Source organism: Pristis pectinata, chromosome 3, assembly GCF_009764475.1.
Source record: "Pristis pectinata isolate sPriPec2 chromosome 3, sPriPec2.1.pri, whole genome shotgun sequence".
NCBI lineage: Eukaryota > Metazoa > Chordata > Chondrichthyes > Rhinopristiformes > Pristidae > Pristis > Pristis pectinata.
Window position 1 is genome coordinate 39,408,794 of NC_067407.1, and position 21,982 is coordinate 39,430,775.

Below are 21,982 nucleotides of genomic sequence, written 5' to 3' on the forward strand. Positions count from 1 at the left end.
TTTACCATTCTCTCCTGAAGGGTTCTTTATATTTCCAATAGCATCACAGTTGACAGCAGTTAACTCAACATATTCTGCAAAATGAATGTGGAATCTTGTTGATTTACACCTTTTGGGGTGGCCAATTAATCCACTAAAGTAATTAATGACAGAGGGTTTAAGAAGACTGAGACCTTCATGGTCAGTATGACGCATCAATTCACTCGCTGAATCATTTAGAAACTTTCAGTGTTGCTTCATATTTAATAATCTGCAGAATCTGAAAGCACACTGACCATGGTGACAAAATAAATTATCAGTAGAGCTGCTCCAACCAACCTGCTTGAGTCACATCATCTCCAAGAGTCTAGACAAATGTTTTGTTTGAAATAAAAATGGAAAAAGCAGGTCAGGCAGCATCTATGGAAAGAAAAACAGCATTAAAGTTACAGATTGAGTGTTTTGCATGATCTTATTGTTCAGTTTGCAGCTCCCAGAAGAATCTTGTTAATGACACTGTTTTAAATGTTTGTTTGTGGCTTGGGATTAGTCCACTCAGAACTACTTACAAGACCAATATTACTCCCTTTTTATTGCAATATTCTGGGGGCCAGTCCTTTGGGAACTTGACCCAGTTATGTTGTGGGCAGCATTTCTCAACCCAAGTACAATATGCAGCAATGTGCAACTGAAAAGTAGTGACCATAACTTTCATTCTTCTGGCTGTATGTCAGTTGCCAATACCTTTGTGTTGGCAGTAACAGCCAAAGCCATTGGCAGTTGTACACAATCACTATCAGTGGAAGTTGTATACTTTCACCATCACCAACTGTTGTCATTTTCAGTGGCATTGAACACATTCACCTTTAGTGGCAGTTGTACACATCCAACATCTTTGGTAGTTGTACATATTTACCTCTCTCAATTTTATGCAATGAACTATCATTGGTGGTTATACACATTCACCATTTGGGTCATTATACACATCTCTATTAGTGGCAGTTGTCTGGATTTACTGTGTTTACCATTGGTTGCAGTTCTATGCATTCACCATCAGTCACAGTTGTACACATTCTTTGTCATTGTCAGGTATTCATATTCACCACCAGCAGTTGAATGGCTTCACCTTCCATGGCAATTGTACACATTCATCATTATTTTTTGTTGTACACATTCACCACCATGGGCAGCTATGTACATTCTCCTCTAGTGACTGCTGTACACATTCACCACTGGTGGCTGTTGTGTATATTCTCCATAAGTCACCAGCAGTGCCTGCTTTACATGGAGTCATATAGTACAGAAACAGGCCCTTCAGCCCACCATGTCCATGCTGACCATCAAGTGTTTATCTATACTAGTCCCATTTACCAGCACTTGGTTCATTGCCTTCTATCTCTTGGTGATTCAAGTGCTAGATAATTCATAAATATTGTGAGAGTACCCACCTCCACCAACAGCTCAGGCAGTGTGTTCCAGATTCCAACTACCCCCTGGATGAAAACGTTCTTTTTTATATCTCCTCTAAATCTCTTACCCTAAACCTATGACCTCTAGTTGTAGATACTTCTGTATTGGGGAAAAGTTTCCAATATCTGCCCAATCTATGCAAATGTCACTGGATAGCAAATAAGATGAGACCCTATGTGAATTACCTCCGCCCAAGCCCTTACTCTAATACCAATTCTGTTATACTGTTCTCCTACAGGAAATGAGTAACCTCAACCAAAGTGATTGAATCCTGGTTTATATGTCACAGTACTTTTACTACGTGCTCATAGAGCCCTCAGGATGCATCTGCGAAATGGGTGTCAATAGCAAATTAAAGTGTAAACAAAGTAATCAAGCTAAAGAATAAGCAGATATTTTGGTTCAGTGGTAGCTTTCTCACCAGTCTCAGATGGTGCCTTTCCCACTCTAGGATTTAATACATCATTTAGTTCAGGAATGAGGATGTGCTGTTCTGGCAGAGTTGCTATCCTTTAGATGAAGCACCATATCTACACCCAGTGTGTCCTCTCAACTGGATGTGAAGATCCCATGGCACTATTTTGCAGAAAAAAAGGAGAATTTTTTTGGTTGTCTGGCCAATACATATTAATAACATATCTGGGTATTATCCCTCTACCACTCACAGTACTTGATGTGCAGATGTTGACCGTTGAGTTAATCATAACAATAATAGTTATACTTTGAATGTACTTCGAGAGAAATAAAGGACTGCAGATGCTGGAATCTAGATGAAAAACGCTATGATGCTGGAGGAACTCAGCAGGCCAGGCAGCATTTCTCGATCATTTTTTGTCTTGGAACCTCGCAGCCTAAAGTCATGAATATTGAATTCTCTCACTTTAGATAATCCCCACCCCCTTCCCCCAAACCCCACCTTCCCCACAAACCCCCCCTCCCCACAAACCACTCCCCCCATGCTTCTTTTCTTCTTCCCTTCCTAGCCCTTTTTTTCCTCCCTTTTCCTTTGACCCATCCCCCAGTGGATCTGCTCTCCCGTCTTCCCCCGCACCTGCCTATCACTATCTCTTACCTGCATCTACCTATCACCACCTTGTGCTCACCCGCCTCCCCTCTTTTGTCCATGAATCACTGCTCTGCTTTTCCCTCCTATATATTGGGCTTCCCCTTTTCCTATCTTCAGTCCCGAAGAAGGGTCCTGATCTGAAACGTTGACTGCCTGCTATTCTCCATGGATGTTGCCTGGCCTGCTGAGTTCCTCCAGCATCATAGTGTTTTTCATTTGAATGTACTTCAGTGGCTTTGTTGTGTGGTGAAGTTCATGTCCACTGTATCTCTTGATGGACAGAGTCCTCTTTGCAACTCTGGGAGAAGCTGGTTGAGGAGGAGTTTTCCGATGACTTCCCCTGCGGCAGTAAGGACGGAGATCACTCCATAATTAATACGCACAGACTTGTCTCCTTTCTTGAAGATGGTCACAATTAAAGCAGCAATGAAAAATGTAAGGTGGGTGAGAAGGTGGGTGAGGTGGTGGCAGAGCAGTTGAATTGACAAGTAAACCAGGGGACTGGACTAACAATCCAGAGTCCTGAGTTCAAACTCCACCAGGCAGCTGTGGCATTTAAATTCAGTTAATAATCCAGAATTTGCTGCAACAGCAACTAGTCTTAGTATTGATGACCACAAAAACTACCTGATTGTTGTAAAAATCCATCTGGTTCACTAAGGTGAGAAAATCTGCCTCCTATGTATGACAGCAAATCCACGCCTTGTGGTTGAATCTTAAAATGGCCTAGCAAGTCACTCCAATGGCAAATAGGGAGGAGCAATTAATGTTGGCCTTGCCAGTGATGCCCAGATCATTTGTATATGGCATTTTTAAATATCACAAAAGCCTTCATGACACCGCCCCCCTCAATCAAAGGGGGGGGGGTGCTATGATGAAAACTTCTAAAGTTTGTCTGTCTTCGGAAATTTATTACCATTCTATATATACAACCTGTGATCCTCATGAAGGGTCCACCATTGACCCTATCCTAGTGCAGACCATTGTCAAGCAAGGCTGACATCCACCTTAATTTCCCTCACTGGAATACTGCAACTCACCTCCAAACTGCTTCTCATTGGAGTGGAGTGAATCTACTGGTTGAAAGAGAATTTGTTCAGTCTTTGTCAACTTCTTACCACGTTCACTCAAATGTCATTGATTTCCAGTGCACAGACAATGCCTGTGTATGTGCACACTCAGAGACTGAGCTCCAAGTCATCGCTGACTCCTTCACTGAAACCTCCAATGGTTGTCAAGATGTGAGCAGGGAGCCACTAACCAGCCTACAGAGCACTGGGTGGCCATGATTTGTTGCCATTAGGCAACATTAGATCGGTGGCTGAAGACTTTCCCAAGGTTTCCTAGGAGAGGACTGGGGTGGCTACACTTGACTTACAGACCTTGAGCAGCACCACTCCTGGGACTGAGGTAGGAGAGTGAATGGCAAGTGGGGAGCAGCCCCGGAGAGGGCGACTGGCACAGAATTGGCCTCACCCTGGGAGAGACTGAACAGCCTCTAGCTGTAGGGCTGGGGGGAATGGGAAGGATAGTGATGAGTTGGGATGGGAAAGGAAGGGTGTAGAGAGGAAGAAGTTGAGAGGGAGGGGACTTGAGGGATGGAGGGAGACTGAGGGAGGAGTATAGGAAAAGGGGAACGGGGTGATTAGGGTAAGGATGGTGAGGGAGAGGAGCTGATGAAGAGGCTGTGCGCATCCACGTGTGTAAATCTGCATGCTTGTATGTGTATGATCAGAGTGCCCCTTCGTGTGACAAATTTATCTTTTATTCAAGTGGCACCTTGGGTGGCAGATAATTCAACTGACAGGGCCAGATCCTGCCCTGGCTCAAATGTGCAAAATGAAAATGTGCATATTTCAAAATGTGGATTTTACAGCAGAAATCCCTGGAGGAAGATTAGAAGTATGCACTCCACACTGATTTATTTCCTTCTTTAATTCAGGGTATTAATAGTTCTTAAAGTGTCCAACAGCATCACTTCTCTATACACGTACAGTAGACTTGGCCAGATTTCCACATTTGCAGGCGTACGGGCCTTTAAATTGGAAATGCATTGAATTTTATCAATCGACACACATGTGGCTGATACTGTAGCAATCGGTTAAATAGGATCTCGGAATCTGGCAAGTCATGTGATTGATTTTTTTGTATGTGTATTGTCGGTTTCCCACAGCGCCCCTTTAATAAAAGGCTTGAAGGAAGAGAGAGAGAGAGAGAGAGAGAGGAGCTCGTTTGCAGAATCACAGCTCCCGACACTGGAGCTGCGACAAGATCCTTGCTTTGATTAAATTGACTCTAATTCAATTAGTTACTGTTACGGGCCGAAAAGAGTGAAAACAAGATAATAAAAGATGGCAGGCGCAATTATAGAAAATATGAGCACGAAGAAGCTGTGCATTGTTGGAGGGATTTTGCTGGTTTTCCAAGTAATTTCCTTTCTGGTAGGAGGTTTGATCGGTAAGTGGCTTCTGCTTGTCGTTTTCTTTTGTTAGCTATTTATTACAGTATCGGTAGCAACGTACTATGATCTAATTAGTCTTGCCATTGTACTTGGGGAGAGAGGAACTGCATGGGCTCTTTGTAGCGGTTCAGTCTAGTGCGTAAAGTGGAAGAAAACTTTTGGCCTACTTTCAGTATCAACTACTTTTTAAAAAGGGCAAAGTGAAGCATGGCGACAAGGCGGCGAAGGAAGGCAAGAGACAATATTGTAAACCTTTAAACTCGTCTCGACATCAATGTCTTCCAGAAGAAAATTAATGGCAGGATAGGATAATAATTCGTGGGAGGGAGGTGGAACTATACCTTAGAAACTTTATCCGTCGATTTTTAGTTACGCCTGTATGAACAGGGCTGAAACCAGCGCGAGTGGATTGCACTGCTTTTTAATTTATTTTTTTAAACTTATACAAAATTTAGAACGCAGAAATGATAATTGAAATGCGCCTTTTTTATTTTAAAAAGGTCTCTTCAAAATTTCGCTTTAAAAATCAATACTTAATTGCTTTTTAAACATCGTAAGTTTTGGAAGTTTTCTTTTGTTCTGTGCCACTCCAGTGGAGTTTCGGAACTTTTTTGGCTGCACTTCAATGCTTTCAGTTGCGATCGAGGCGAGCTGTGGTCCAACAGAAACCAGGGTGTTTTGTGTGCGCTGTGAGGGCACTGGGGGTTAGGAGGGAACAAGCAGACCGCGGAAAAGACCGGGCTGAGCCGCGGTGGGAAAGCCGGGTCTTGCATTGGGCATTCCCTGAACTCTCCCACTCCTCTTCCTTTGCCTGTTTTGCTTTTGAGCATTCGGTTCATGGCAGCCCCCCGCGTTCAACACAGCCTCGGGATTAATTCCCCAGCTAGCTATCTCATCGAGTTTAAAAAAGCTTGATCTCTGTTCTCATTTCTTGGGGATGTCGTGCAGCGCAGCCCTGTCGTAGGTGACTGCGCCGTTCCTGCACACCATTGATCGGGACAGCGGCCGGAGGCACAAAAGGGGCATGGTTTACTGCCATGAGAATCTGCCCTTGTTAAATGTGGCAAGGCGGGGTGGGGGTGGGGGCAGATTAATAGTGCAGTGAGTAATTTTTCCATACAAAAAAAGGGACAAAGATCTGACAAGGAGATCCCTGGCCTTTGTTAGGATTTCTACTTTTCAAAGAAGGATGGTATAATTTAACTGCAATCCTCCTCTGCTTTTCTTCCTCTTTTTCTAGAATTAAATCTGCGATGGCCCGCAGGAATAATCTTGTAATTTGTACAATGTTTATAGACAAATGAGGGGAAAAAAAACGTTTGCCAACCTTTTTTGTCAACACGTGAATGCCCTTTGAAAGGAGAAGAAAAATCTTTAGAGAGTTCTAAATATTCCTTAAATGCACATGTCTAATTAAAAAAAACAGTTTTTCCTATTTTCCCTCCTTTTTCTGAATGCTGTTTATTCTTGCTGAGAGATAAACCCAAAGATGCTGGATAATCTTCTGTAATTTCCCGGTGGTCTCATCCCTCTATTCCAAGTATCCATTAGTATGTTAACCTATTCACAAACCTGAGGTAGGAGAAAACGTGAGTCCTTCTTCACACCCATCACAAATCCAGTTTAATAACCATTGAAGTGAATACATCCAGAGACTTAGATATGGCAACACTGCTGGAATACAAAATTTATTTTCCTAAACTCTTATAAATATGTTACTTTGACTCAGACTTTCACACCTGCTTAAACTGCTTTGATCCTACCGTTTTCATTTGTGACATCTGTGAGACAGTGCTTGGTTTTTATAGCATTAAATATAGAAGAGACGTAGATGGCAGAGAGAAAAAAAGAGCCAGATACTGGAATAAATCTATTTGTAGTGTAAACATATGGAACCCTGACTCTGGGGTCTCATAAACTCTAAACTGCGACAGCCCCAATTATGTAAATTGCATAAGCCTGAAGAGCTTGCTTTGCATGTAAATGATCTGGAAACTATCATTTGTATCCTACTTTATTTTGTGTTCATCCATCTTAGTAATATTTTCTTAAATGGCAAGCACTTTTCAATACTCACAAGTTTGGTCCCAGCAAGATTTTGCATTGCGCCGAATCAACTTCAGCAGTGGATATACCAAGTGGTGTTGACTGGCTGTTATCAAAGAGGATTGAGCATCACCATTTTGCCATGTTGGTTCTTGGCTGCCTGGCTTAGATGCAGAGGATGTATAGGGCCAGTGAAGTGCCCCATCCCTCCTCCATCCCTGAATGAAGCTGGTCAGTTGGCCCAATGCCAATGCAGTATGTAATGCAGGAAGTTTGTTTGAACTAAACTTAAACTACTTAATTAGAATAGGACTAAGTTCAATGGGAGGAGATCTGGCTGGGATAAATTGGAATGAAAAGTTGGCAACCAAAACTGCAGTGGAACACTGGATGATCTTTTGAGGAGGAATTATGTCAGTTACAGGCTGGGATATATTCCTAGAAAGGAACCAAATACATAACTCCCTAGATGACAAAGCAAAGAAAAAAAATATGATGAAGCAAAAAGAAAACAAAACATGATGCATGTTGGGAGAATATTTTAAGCGAGCCACTTAAGCCCAATGGTATGTATCAATCACCAATGGGAGTGGGGTTGGGGAGGTGTCAGTGGAGTGGAAAATAGCAAATGTGACAGTCTTGTTCAAAGAGAGATACAGGGGTATCAAAGTTAAAGTCAAAGTCAAGTTTGTTGTCATATGCACAAGTACATGTATGCATAAGTGCAATGAAAAACTTACATGCAGCAGCATTATAGGCACATAGCATCAGAGAAGCAGCATTCACAAGAATAAAACATAAATATAAATTATACACATTTACAAGAAAGAACACAATGAGAAAAAAAAAGGAAAGTCCATTGTAGTGCAAAGTGATCATGCCTGGCAACTGTGGGATAGTTGATTAAACCTTAGTACAAAGAAGCTGTTGGAAACCATAACCAGAGAGAAAAAAATAGGCATTTGGAGAAGTTATTAATAAGGAGAGCCAGCACTGATTTATTAAAGGCAATTTGTATTGACAAACCTGATTGAATCTTTTGGTGAAACAAGTTGATGAAGGGAATGAAATAAATGTCATCTATTTGGATTTTTGAAGATATTTGTCAAAAATTGTATGTGAAAGGCTGATTAGCAAAAATTGAAGCCTATGGATCATGGGTAAGAAATTAGCTTTGGATAAAAGCAGAGTTGTGATAAACAAATGTTTTTTTTTCAAACTGTAATATTGAAGACTATGGTGTTTCCAGGATGGGAAGGAGCTTGGATACAGGCATACAGAGGAGAAATTGCATACGAGATAAAACTTTGGAGGAGAGGTAAACAAGTTGGAGGATATTAGGGTAACAAAATGCTCAAATTAGTGGCAGAAATGCTTAATACAGGGAAGTGGTGCATTTTGATATACAGGATGGAAGAGACAAAATAGACTAACTAACATAATACTGAAGTATTTACAGGAACTGAAGGAATTGTATGTATATATGTGCATAGATTGTTGAAAGTTACAGCACATGTCAAGAGAGTGGTTAGTAAAATATATGGGATTCTGAGTTCAAAGACAAGGAGGTTTCCTAAGCTGAGGCATAGGGTGCAAATGCAGGATTCTTTATAAAACAAATTTAGAGTATTACTTCTAATTCAGGTCATTGCTTATTAGCAAAAAAGGAAAGATCCTAAGAAGGTGCAGGAAAGATCTACTAGAATGATTTCAGAGATAGAGAAACTGTTTTCTTTGGGGCAAACAACATTAAAAGGAGATTTGATAGAGATGTGTTGGATCATGGCGTATTTGGATAGATTAAGTAGAAAGCTGTTCCATCAGCAGATGATTCAAGAACAGGAGATAAGATTCAAGTGATGGGAAGAAGAAAAACATTCCTCAGTGAAAACCATTAAAACTGCAGATGCTGGAAATCTGAAATAAAAACAAAGTGCTGGAAACACTAAGTAGATCAGACAGGATCCAGTAAAAAGAGGAACAGAGTTAACACATTGGGTCGCAGACCCCTTGTCAGTTTATGGCATTTTCTGCTTTTATTCCCCATGGATTGTTTTCTTTACTAAAACTCGCTGCTTGTCGGAGCAACGGAAACAATGTAGAATGAGGGGTTCAAATGGGAATTAGATATGCACTTAAGGGAAAGCTATTTTCAGGCAAAAGTGCAGGGATTGGGACTGAATGAAACAGGATCTCTGGAGGAGGTAGCACAGGAAGATAAGGTGGTGAAGGAGGCCTACGAGATGCTGCCTTCATTAACTGGGACGTAGAATATAAGAGCAGGAAGGTTAAGGAATAGCTTTAAAAAGCACTGATAAGACCACAAGTTGAATACTGTGTATAGTTCCAGTCACCACACTATAAGGAGGATAGAATCGCACTGGGGAAGGTGCAGAGGATATTCACCAGGATGTTGCTTGGGATGGAGCATTTCAGTTACGAGGAGAGACTGGAGAGGCTAGATTTGTTTTCCTTGAAGTGAAGGAGGGTCTTGATGGAGGTACACCAAATGAGGGGGATAAACAGGGTAGATAGTAAGGAATGTTTCCCCATAACAGAGGATACATGTTTGGGATAATGGGGAAGGGAATTAGAGGGGATCTGAGGAATAATTTTTTTCCCCCAGAATGAACGCACTGCTGAGTAGGTGGTGGACTTGGGTACTCTCACAACACATAAGAATTATCTAGATGAGCACTTGAATTATCATGGCATAGAAGCCTATGGACTAAGTGCTTGTAAGTGGGATTAGTGCAGATGGGTTATTGATGGTTGGCATGGACGTAGTGGGCCAAAGGGCCTGTTTCTTGCTTATGACTCCATGATTCTATGAAATTGCTCCATAATGAGGTGAATTGCTGTAACAATGACATGGATAAATGTGCCATAACAATTCAATGATTCCAATGCATACTTTTCCTTATGGGTATTGCCTTTTGGGCAATTGGAAACTTTAGCTTAACATGGTAACCCTGACAAGTCTTGTTATTCAGGATAAGCAACTGTTATTGAAGTATGCCTTGTGCAAAGGTTGGAGCTACTGTTCCGTGGAATATGGTTATCCTTGCTGAGGTCAGAAGAACATTGGGGATCAATTTCCATTTTATAATGAATGTAAATCTAAGGAATTCTTGATACTTTCTGTTCAGTGAGGATAAACTCTTTCTATTATTGACTGTTTTAAGGATCACTTTACTGCGCCACTTCTCATCCAGTTTCCCATTGACTGTGAGGGATGTATCTGATGTCTGTACATGATATCCAATAACACCTAGTTGAAGACAAATAAAAGGAATCTGAGGCTTGGTTTTATTTTTGCACCTCTCATTAACCAAGGGCCATTTTGTATAGCTCTGCCTTTGATCTACCTTTTTTAACACGTTGGGCCTTTTGTGGTTTATATGGTTTATTTTCAAACTTATCAATGCAATTACCCTTCCAGCCATTGGGGAAATTAAAAATGTAAACCTTTGAACCAGTAATTGACTTATTACAGACAGATAATTAGGAACTAAAGACTGATGTGTAATGTTCATCACACTCTGTCCCTGTGTTGCACATTTTCTAGTATTTACTATGATAAACTGTTGTCTAATTAATAGCTACAGGTCTGTTGAGAGTAGGATTTTGATTGGCTCTGATACCCTCTGTAATTGAAAAGCTTGCAGCCATTTAATTAGCTTAGAACTCACGGAAAGGACTGTCATTTGGGCATTTCCTGACCTGCAAGAATCCAAACCTTATAGAAATGGAGAGATACTTGGAAAAGAAAATTGAGCACTGGAAGATTTTAGTTATTCCAAACTCTGCTTAGAATATCTGCACACAATTCTTCCTCTTGCTTTGTTTAGATCTTGATCTATAGGGAGCTATATAATAGGAAATGACAACTGCCTCCATTTCTTGGCTGCTCTGCCACCTGCTGAGTTTATGCAGTGTGCAATGCACTCTTTTCCAATCAGATAACCAAAAAATTGTGCTGAAGTTCACTGAATTATAAAATAAACTCTTCTGTTAAGAATTGCACATTGTATGGGTTGGGTAGTGTTGTGGCTATAATTTCTTTATCACAAGTATTCCTTTCTCCATGATATTGTTGATCAAGTTTTTGGTTCTGGTTAACTATTTGCATTGTGATTAAATAGACTGTAGGATTTCCCTAAAGGCTCAAGAGTTTATCCAGTGAGCATGCAAATCAGGAATCTTCAATACAGCCTAAAGGAAGCAGAGGATCAGATATGGGGGTCTAAATGCCCACTTCTCTTCTTGTATAGCAGCATTTAAAGACTTGCCAGTAATTAAAATTCAAGAGTTGGTGAGCAACGACAATAGTATAGAAATAATCATTGTAGAATGAAATCTGTGGAACATTGGTGCTGCTTGTCCTAATAGTAAGTATCTCACTGAGACAGTCAAAAATACCCAATGGCTATGCAACTGTCCAAGCAGTCAATCAGTATAGAAGTGGGTGAAAAGATTGATGAATTTTTTTTCTTTCAGTAAAGCTTGTCTAGAAGCCTCTTGGGCTGGTAGAATTAGAATCTGAAGTTTTATTCTCTGCCTGTGTAGCATATGTTAATCTTGGCTGGGATGGTTGTCGGGAACTTGCAATTGATCACAGAAGTTTTGAGGGTTTCTTTTTACAATCTTGTGAAGGGGGTAATCTGTGAATGTATTTGTTCCAAATCATTATCCAGTGACCTCTGCTAAATGTGCATATGTGAGGTTATTGGACCAGAAGTGAATCATGCACTGCATGGTTGAGGAGTCTTCTAATTTTGGACAGTGGTAGAGCCCTAATTTGCTGAGAAACAAAGGACTGCAGATGCTGGAATCTAGATTAAAAACATGATGATGCTGGAGGAACTCAGCAGGCCAGGCAGCATCCGTGGAGAAAAGCAAGTGGTCAACGTTTGGGGTCAGGACCCTTCTTCAGGACTGAAGATAGGAAAAGGGGAAGCCCAATATATAGGAGGGAAAAGCAGATCAGTGATAGGTGGACAAGAAAGGGGAGGTGGGGTGAGCATAAGGTGGTCATAGGTAGATGCAGGTAAGAGATAGTGATAAGCAGGTTCGGGGGAGGAGGGGAGAGCAGATCCACTGGGGGGTGGGTAAAACGTAAGAAGAGAGGTGGGGGAGAAAAAGAGGCTAGGAAAGGGAAGAAGAGAAGAAGCATGGTGGGGCGGGCTGTTGTGGGAAAGGGGGGTTGGGATTACCTAAAGTGGGAGAATTCAATGTTCATGCCGTTAGGCTGCAAGGTTCCAAGATGGAAAATGAGGTGCTGTTTCTCCAGTTTGCACTTGGACTTCTCCTGGCAGTGGAGGAGGCCGAGGACTGTCATTTCAGTGATAGTGTGGGAGGGGGAGTTGAAGTGACTGGCAATGGGGAGATGAAGGTCGCGGTTACTGGCAGAGCACAAGTGTTCTGCTCTGCGAAATGGTCACCTAGTCTGCGTTTGGTCTCACCAATGTAGAGGAGGCCGCACTTGGAGCGCCGAATGCAGTAGATGATATTAAGGGAGGTGCAGGTGAATCTCTGCCTTACCTGAAAGGACTGTTTTGGTCCCTGGATGGAGGTGATGGATGTGGTGTAGGGGCAGGTGTTGCATCTATGGCGGGGGCAATGGAAAGTTCCTGGGGTGGGAGCGGGATGGTTGGGGGGTGGAGGAATGAACGAGGGAGTCAAGGAGAGAGTGGTCCCTGCGAAAGGCAGAAAGGGGTGGGGAGGGGAAGATATGCTTGGTGGTGGGGTCCTGTTGGAGATGGCGGAAATGGCGGAGAATATCAATGTTGAATTTGCTGAGAATTGAGGAGGAGACCTTGATGATCTCTGTGACTCATTGTGCATTTACCTACTTGCTCAGGGCAATAGGTATGTAGCGATGGAAGTTTTGGGTTCTTCTCAAGCTGTTGAATGTTCAATTTCACCAACTTTTTGATGCCATACATCAACAAAACTGTGATGCAGCACTTGGGACTGTAGACCAGAAACAATACTCATCTACTGCTGTGAATCCCAGCAGAATTATGGGGGGAAAAAGGTGATGTATTTCTACTATAGAAGTCATTTTTAAAAGCTTCTTCATGCAGAATGTATGAGGAAAGCTTTGCTCTCCTGCTCCTTGTCTAAAGTGCTCTTTAGATTTCCCGACTGCTAAATTATTGTCAGTTTCTTTCCTGCAGCAAGTTAGTGAAATGAAGCAGAAATTTTCACTTGCTTGTTCAGCGGTTATCCCCATTCAGTTGTGAAGTTAATTGAGTAGAAAGACTGGTGTAAAAGCCAAAACAGTATGTGCCAGAAGGACCAAGACATGAATGAGTGAATACTTATTGAAAGCTTGTATTTTAACACCAAACCTATTCAGAACAATCTTTTAACGTTGATGCCTAGTACCATGTACTTTCAAAAAGCTGGGGAGACAATGGGAGGTAAAGATCTATGAGCCATTTGAGCCAAATGCCACACTGATGTCTCTGAGAAAACCATCAACTGAAATTGGGGGGAAGATACAGATTGATGCAATTTTGAGTTATGTTTACTTCGGATACCATGTAGTTTTGGTAGGGTGGAGATTGGGGTGAGTGGGGTGGGATCCATGTGTGCGTACTACTTCCCTCCATTTTACGTCAGCTAATACTAGATATTTCTTGCTCTCCTTGTCAAATCTCTCCGTGTTCTAGCTCCACTCTGCTTCAGTATCCTCCTCCATTCTAGGCACCTCATGAGATCTCTGGACTGCTCCAGTTCTAACGCCTTCTGCATTCACAACTTTAATACTATACTGGCAACTGTGCCTTCAACTGCTGAGTTCCTAATCAGTGGAAATTCAATATCTATGTCCTTTAGCATGCTCTTTAAAACCTACTTGATTGACTGAGTTTTTTTTGTCACACGTCCTGATATCTCCTTCCGTGTCAAATTTTATTAATATGACTTGGGTTAGTTAATTACATTTAAAGGCACTTTATAAAAACACTCATAATATAATTATCCCCAAAACAGACCCATGAACTGGAAAGAAAATAATGTGTTTATTAGCCTCTAAATGATCATGCTGGGAATTAGAGTGACAGTAAGAAAATTGATGCATAATGTTGTAATGCATTGGGTTGACTGTGATAATATATTAATATTACAGTGCACAAAACCTGGTGATGACAATATAGTGTATAGCATAAGAAATAGACCCAGGAAAAGGCTATTTATTTTCTTGTGAATGCTCTGCCATTCTGTAAGATCATTGCTGATTTTTTTTTACTTTGGAGCTGGTTTCATGCATTAGCACCATATCCCTACTCCCTTAGTATCTAAAAGTCTATCCATCTCTTTCTGTCTTGTAACAATGCTGTTTTTTCATTTCCTTTGGACATTGCTTTGGATATTCCTTTGGATAATGCTGCTTTTTGCACATTTTGAACATGTTTTCTAAGTGCTCTTCTCGTATGCGCTTTTGATCAGCTCTCCAAGTCTTGTGTATGTATCTCTGTCTCTTGCTTCCTGTATATGTACGTCTATTTTCCAGTGAGACATTTCTACCACAAACACTTGCACTTATTCGATAGGGCCTTTACTGCAGTGACACATCCCAAAACACTTCACAAGAATATTTGGCAAACCAAATTTGCTGTTGAACCATGAATAAAAGGGGGTGGGGTAAAGACTTCCGTTTCATCGTCCCAGACTTGAAAGTTAATTGTTTCTCTGTCCACAGACTGACTGACCTGCTGAGTTTTTCCAGCACTTTCTGTTTTTATTTCAGATTTCCAGCATCTGCAGTTTTATAACTTTTCATTGGCTCACATTTAAGTAGCCTTTTACACCCCTTTCAGGGCATCCAAAACACTTCAGAGCTAAAGAACTACTTTTTGATTTGTGGTCTATGTTGACGTGAATGAAATGTGGCAGCCAGTTTCTTCACAGAAAGCTCCCACAATGACATAATAACTAAATAAAACATATTAGGAATCTTAATTGATGTATATTTTCTTTAGCACTGGGGTTACAGGTCCATCAATCTTCTTCGAAATAGAGCCTGGGATCTTGTATTCACTCAAGAGACCAAATAGGTTTATTGTCTCTTCAGAAAAATAGCATTACTCCCTGAGTACTGCAGTGGAGAGTCAGCCAATAATTTTATGCTCCAGTTTTTGAAATGGAACAAACCAAGCACATGAATTATAGTCATGAGTGCTGCCAACAGTGCCCTAGTTGACAAAGTATGTTAGGGCAGGCAGATGGAGGAATAAGAAGCAGAGAGGTTTAGGGGAAGGAACTTCAGATCTTGGGCGTGGTTATTTCTACCTAAAATACCAATATCTATTGCTTACCAGTAATCATCTTTTTCTAATTCCTTCTATGCTACATTTGCTTCTTTACATGTTAATGTTGCTTGGTGTGATTGGCAGAGATATTTCTCGCTCTGCTATTATATCCATTTGCACATCAGTTGATTTCCTGGACAGACAATGTCCAAAGGAAAATGAAGAATCATTGTTGTCTAAGACTAATTTCAATGGACTATGTAGCATAGACTATTGTATTCGGATGTTAATTGAGTAAATTCTTTGAAAATGGCTCAGAAGTATTCAAGCTGAATTTCTTTTCATGCAGTATAGACTGTCTGTTGTGGCCCAGTTAGTAAGTAGCATTCTAACCTAAGGGTTAGAAGGTATGGGTTCAAGTCCTATTCCAAAGACTTAAGTAGGAATCAGAATCAGAAATCGGTATTAGGTTTATTATCATTGACTTGTATGTCGTGAAATTTGTTGTTTCTCGGCAGCAGTACAGTGTAGAGGCATAAAATTACTAAAAATTACAAAATAAATAGTGCAAGATAAAAGGAAAATGAAGTAGTTTTCATGGACTGTTCAGAAATCTGATGGCAGAGGGGAAGAAGCTGTTCCTAAATCGTTGAGTGTGGGTCTTCAGGCTCCTGTACTTCCTCCCCAATGGTAGTAACGAGAAGAGGTCCTGAATAGTCTGGGTCTTTAGTGATGGATGCCACCTTCTTAAGGCACTGCCTCTTGAAGATATCCTCAATGGTGGGGAGGGTTGTGTCCCTGATGGACCTGGCTGAGTCTATAACCCTCTGCAGCCTCTTGCGATCCTTACATTGGAACCTCCATACCAGGCTGTGATGCAACTGGTCAGAATACTCTCCACTGTACATCTATATAAATTTGCATGAGTCTTTGGTGACATACCAAATCTCCTCAAACTCCTAATGAAGTAGAGCGGCTGGCACACCTTCATGATTGCATCAATGTGTTAGGCCCAAGGTAGAGCCTCTGAGATGTTGACACCCTGGAACTTGAAGCTGCTCACCTTTTCCACTGCTGATCCCTCAGTGAGGACTGGTGTCTGTTCTCCCGACTTCCGCTTCCTGAATTCCACAATCAATTCCTTGGTCTTGCTGATGTTCAGTGTGAGATTGTTGTTGCGACACCATTCAACCAGCTAATCTATCTTACTCCTGTACCACCTCCCCATCGCCATCTGAGATTCTGTTAACAACAGTGATGTCATCAGTGAACTCATAGATGGTGTTTGAGCTGTGCTTAGCCACACTGTCATGAGTGTTGAGAGAGTAGAGCAGTGGGCTAAACACGCATCCTTGAGGTGCGCCTGTGTTGATAGTCGGCGAGGAGGAGATGTTATTACTGATCCACACTGATTGTGGTCTCCCGATAAGGAAATCAAGCATCCAGTTGCAGAGGGAGGTCCAGGTTTTGAAGCTTGTTGATTAATACTGGGGGGTGGGGGGTGGGGGGGTGGTGCGGGGGTTTGATGGTGTTGAATGCTGAGCTGTAATCGATAAACAGCAGCCTGATGTATGTTTTGCTATGATCTAGGTGCTTCAAAGCTGAGTGGGAAGCCCGTGAGATTGCATCTGCTGTAGACCTGTTGTGGCAGTGGGCAAATTGCAGCGGGTTCAAATTCTTGCTCGGGCAGATCAGAAATATGTGGGCAGCCACATCAGTGCATTGTGGTCTTTTAGGCAAGCCATTTACACCTCTCAGGTGGATGTAAGAGTTTCTTTTGAAGAGTAACAGAGTTATCCCTGGTGTCCTGGCCAATATTTATCTCTCAATCAATATCACTTATAAAAATGATTACCTGGTCACGACCACATTATGGTCTATAGGGAAGTCTTGTACACAGATTAGCAGCTGCATTTCTTGCAATACACTTCTCTACTTCATTGGCAATAAAATCATTTTAGACAGACTTAAGACTGTAAACTGATCATATAAATGAATATCATGTCCTCTTTATAAAAAAAATCACACTTTCTCTCCATGCAGAATCTTGCATTTCATTTCACTTTTGGGTATGTCCCCATCTAATAAGACTGTGATGCAGCTAGAATTGGCGTTACTGAAAATATGAGGTCGGGTAGCGTATTGTGCTTCTGTAAGTGCTGACTTACTGGAGCTATTGCCCGTACCACTTCTCCGTTTTACCTTGATTCTTGCTTTTTTTCAAAAAATATCTTTTCTATTAGTTCTTTTAAATGAATGGGTGAAATTGCAGTCTCCAAATTAAGAATAAAAAATCCTTAAAATACCTTTAAAGTTGGATAGTTTCTATAAAAAGAAAAGTGATGCTATTGGTGTTTTGGGCAGAGCCTTTTCATCTTTCCCTACCTACACCTTTTAAATTGTTTAGACTATCTCCTGAACCTCTTGCAGTAATGTTTTCTATGTTCCAAAAACTCACTGCTTTTAATCACCGATCTATGGCCTCTTGCCTAGTAACCTAGTATCAACTCAGTTTTTAAAAAATTATTCTTCATGTCCATATTCCTCCTCCCTCCACCCCCACCCCCCCACCCCCCAGAAATGCTGCTTGACCTGCTGAGTTAGTTCCTCCAGCAGTTTGGTTTTTGCTATAGATTCCAGCATCTGCAGTGTCTTGTGTATATGTTGGATCTTTTACATTCATCAAAGAGGGAAAACAGGGTTTTGGTTTCAAGTCTCATTCAAAAGATGGTCCTGCTGATTCTGTCACATATCCTCAGTACCACACCATAATATCAACCTACATCAGGTGAATTTCTCTGGAGTTGGGCCTCAAACTCCTGAATCAGAAATGAAAATGTAGCCGTTAAATCTTGTCATTGGACAAGAAGAATAATAAAAGAAAACTGATGACACTAGGTTACTGGGCAAGAACTTTAACAAAAGACAATAGGTGGAGATTAAACATAGTGAGAATAGAAAGGGCCATCATTAGAGGATCTCCCCCATCATCACACACAAGGCAGTAATTGTATCATAGAGAACATTACTGCAATAGGCTAAACAATGTAAAAGATTTTGGTGGGGAAAGATGAAAAGGCTCTATGCCCAAATGCCAGTTTCTCTTTATAGAAACTATCCAACTCGAAAGATATTTTAAGGACATTTTTATTTTAATTTGAAGTTTGTAATATCCCCCATTCATTTAAAAGAACTAATAGAAAAAATATTTTTAGAAAAGGCAAGAATCAAGGAAAACTTGGGGAAGTGGCATAGACACAATAGTTCCAGTAAGTCAGCACTTACTGATGCACAATAAGTGACCTAACTTCGTCTGCGCTGTATTTTCAGTATTGCAGTTTCTTTATATGTTTTTTTCAAACCCCTTATCTCTTTGACCCTCTAAATTTAAGTATGTCATTAATGGTAAAGTCTTCATTTTTCCCCTAAAATCTACTGAATTATCTTTACATTAAATTGCACATACCACTTATCTGTCCATCTCTGCTTGTGTACTTTGGCAATTTTCCTTATAATTCTGCGTATTGTTCTACTAATTTTCAAGATTATTTTGCTCCTATGAAACAAGAAGATGAACAAACTGTATCTATGTAGCATTTATACTGTAGCTAAGCTTGCAATCTGCACCACTCTTGCATTATTAAACATTTGACCCCAAGCTTCAAGGAAATATTACATCAAATGTCCAAAAGCTACAGTCAAGGTGGCAGGTTTGAGGAATATCTTAATGGAGGAAATGGAAGTAGCAAGACAGATGTTTAAGAACATAAGAAATGGACTCTTATGAGACTTTCCACCATCGTGGTTGACCTTTGTTCTCACTTCCCTACAACTGTTATCCCCATAGCCCCAAATTCTAGCCTACTCCCCTCGTTCTACATTCCCTCACAAGGGGAAACATCCTCACAACACCTTCCTGACAGCTGTCTCAGAATCTTATATGTTTACTTGAGATCACTTATCATTTTTCTAAACTCTTTAAGAGTATGGCCCCATTCTTCTTAATTGTTCCTTGCAGGACAAATCCCTCATCCCAGGAATTAGTCCAGTGATTCCACTGCCTCCAAGGTAAATACGTCGTTCCTCGTCAAAGCTCGACACCGTTCTTGCCAAATTCCTGCATTATTATTGCAAGACTCCATTCCCTTTGCAATAAATTCAGTTTCCCACCTAAACTGGAAGCCAATTTTGTTTTTATTGTAAGAAGACACCAGGGCTTTTGAATACCAGTTTTTTTTTAATAGTCTCACACCATTTAAATTTTTTCCTTTTTAATTCTTTCAGTTAATGTGGATAACTTTGCACTTTCTCACATTGTATTCCATCTACCCTAATTTTGCCCACTCTTACCTGTGTACTGTGAACTGTTTTTATCCATTTTGCAGTTTTTGTGTCCTCCGCAGAACTTAGTTACCATCTACTTGTGTATCATCAGGAAACTTGAATCTATTTATCTGTTATTAACATGATTTGGAGGTAGCTGAGGTCTCAGCTCCAATCCCTGAGGCATCAATCTGAAAATAACCCATTTAGTCTTATTGTTTTTTCTCTGTTAACCAATCCATTATCCATAGTAATACATCAGTACTGATACCTTTTCTTGAGCAGATGCAGCAAACCAGTTTTATGGAACACCTTATGAAATCTCTTATAAATCCAAATCCTCTGACTACAGTCACTGAGGATTAAGTACCCTTTGGAGCAGAAAATTCCAAAGATTCACAGCCTTTTGAGTGAGGGATTTACTCTTCCTCTCTGTCCTAAAATGGCTGGCGGCTAAAGGCATCCTTGTGATATTAGATCACACCTTTGTTAACTTACTTAAAGTGGCATTTAAGCTATTACTGCTTTTCCCAGTAACACCCCGCCCCCAGGTTTTCGTTGGAGAAATTAGGTTGGTTGTTGCTTTGCAGTTTCTTTTGATGGAGACACAGGAGATTGCAGGTGCTGGAAATCTGGAGGAACACACAAAGTTGCTGGAAGGACGTTTCAGGTCAAGACCCTTCATCTGGACTGGAAAGAAAGAGGGGAGACAGCTAGTATAAATAAGATTTCCTTTGATGTGAGCATTGGCTGAGGGTTGGATGATACTTTGTAAAGATGCCCCTCGTATAGCCTTATCTTGAATTTCTCACTTGCATAGAAGATTGGTCACATGGCTGACAAACAGAGGCATTCCTGAAAGGATGATAAGAGCTGAGAGAGGGGACAGAGCAGAGTTACTAGAAATGTGCCAGAGATGAGAGGGTTTGATTTTGAAGATAGACTATGGGATCTGGGGTTTTTCTCCCTGGGGCAGAAAAGATTTAGGATGGAGGGGTTTTTATTAGTGAGGGGGTCAAGGTCCAGGCTACATAGATTTAAAATGATTAGTTAATGATCCAGGGATGATGTGAGGAAGAACCTTTCTGTGCTGTGTGTAATAATGATCAGAAATGCACTGACTGATAGTATTGTGAATGCAGATTCACATGTGACTTTCAAAACGATATTGGATAAATATTTGAAGGGAAAATATTTATCCTTTCAAAGAAATTGTGAATGGGTCTGACTAGGTTACTTGACTGAGCTGATGTAGGGTTAATGGATCCTTCAGTGCTGTAACAATTCCATGATTCCACTGGAGTTTATGGAGCCACAGATCACAAAGAGTACTTCTGAGAAGAAAATTAAAGTAAATAATTTGAAACTTAAATATATTTCTAATCATGTGCTCCTAATTTAAATTTTTCAGCTCCACGTCCAACTATAGGAGTTCAATACCTTGCAACGAAATGTGTGGATGTAAGGAAACATCAGAAGTCCAAGTGGTTCATGCCTTGGGGTCCCAACCAATGCGAAAAGAAAATCCAGGAGTTTTCCGAAGCTATGAAACAACAAATTGAAGCCAATGATATTGTGTTTACAATTCACATCCCACATCAAAATTGGGAAATGAGTTCCTGGTTTCAATTCCTGTTGGTGGTTTTGCAATTTGAGATTGAATTTCAAATTGACAACGAAATAGGTAAGTGCTTGCTTAAGAAAGGAGGAATGCGTTTTTTCATCATATATGTATGTCAGTCATATGCTAAATGTTAATTTGATATTCTTCGAGGTGGGGATATTGTACTTAAAAAGTCGAGTGGATGTTATTCCACTGGGATTCCAGAGATTTGACTAATGGGAGGAAAGGAAAAAAGAACATGAGTAGGCCAGTCAACTTCTTGAACTGGCTGATCCAGTCTTGGCCTCACCACCACTTTCCTGCTTTCTTCTATTGTATGCCTTAAACCCCTTATATTTTAAAGGTCTTATTAATCTTGGCAAATGTTTTAAACAACTCCATCTCCACAACTCTCTGGGGTAGAGAGTTAAAAGATTCACAGTCCTCTAAGAGCAGAAATCCTTCCTCATCTACATTTGAAATGAATGACCCTTTATTCTGAAACTATACTGGAGAAACACACAAAATGCTGAATGGTGGTGAGGTGTAGGGGCAGGTGTAACACTTAGCGTGGTTGCAGGGATAAGTGCCTGGAGTGGGATCGATGGGGAGGGATAAGAGGACAAGGGAGTCGCAGAGAGAGCGACCCCTGCGGAAAGTGGGGAGGGAAGGGTGGTGGGATCCCGTTGGAGATGGTGGAAGTTGCAGAGAATGATATGTTGGATGTGGAGGCTCGTGGGGTGGCAGGTGAGCCTCGTTGCACATGCCCCTAC

The 21,982-nt window shown here is 40.9% G+C and overlaps 1 protein-coding gene across 3 annotated transcripts in view; it reads left to right on the forward strand.

The window, feature by feature from the left end:
* The window catches only part of wls (Wnt ligand secretion mediator), a 103,819-nt gene that overhangs the window by 38,176 nt on the left and 43,661 nt on the right, over positions 1 to 21,982 (forward strand). For 2 of the 3 annotated variants that reach the window (XM_052012842.1, XM_052012841.1), the window contains exon 5: positions 21,018 to 21,290. In XM_052012842.1, the coding sequence (XP_051868802.1) occupies positions 21,098 to 21,290 (193 nt within the window). In that variant the 5' untranslated portion in view covers positions 21,018 to 21,097. Of the gene's footprint in view, positions 1 to 4,704; positions 4,973 to 21,017; positions 21,291 to 21,982 lie in introns of those variants that run through there. The other variant, XM_052012840.1, reaches the window with a different exon arrangement.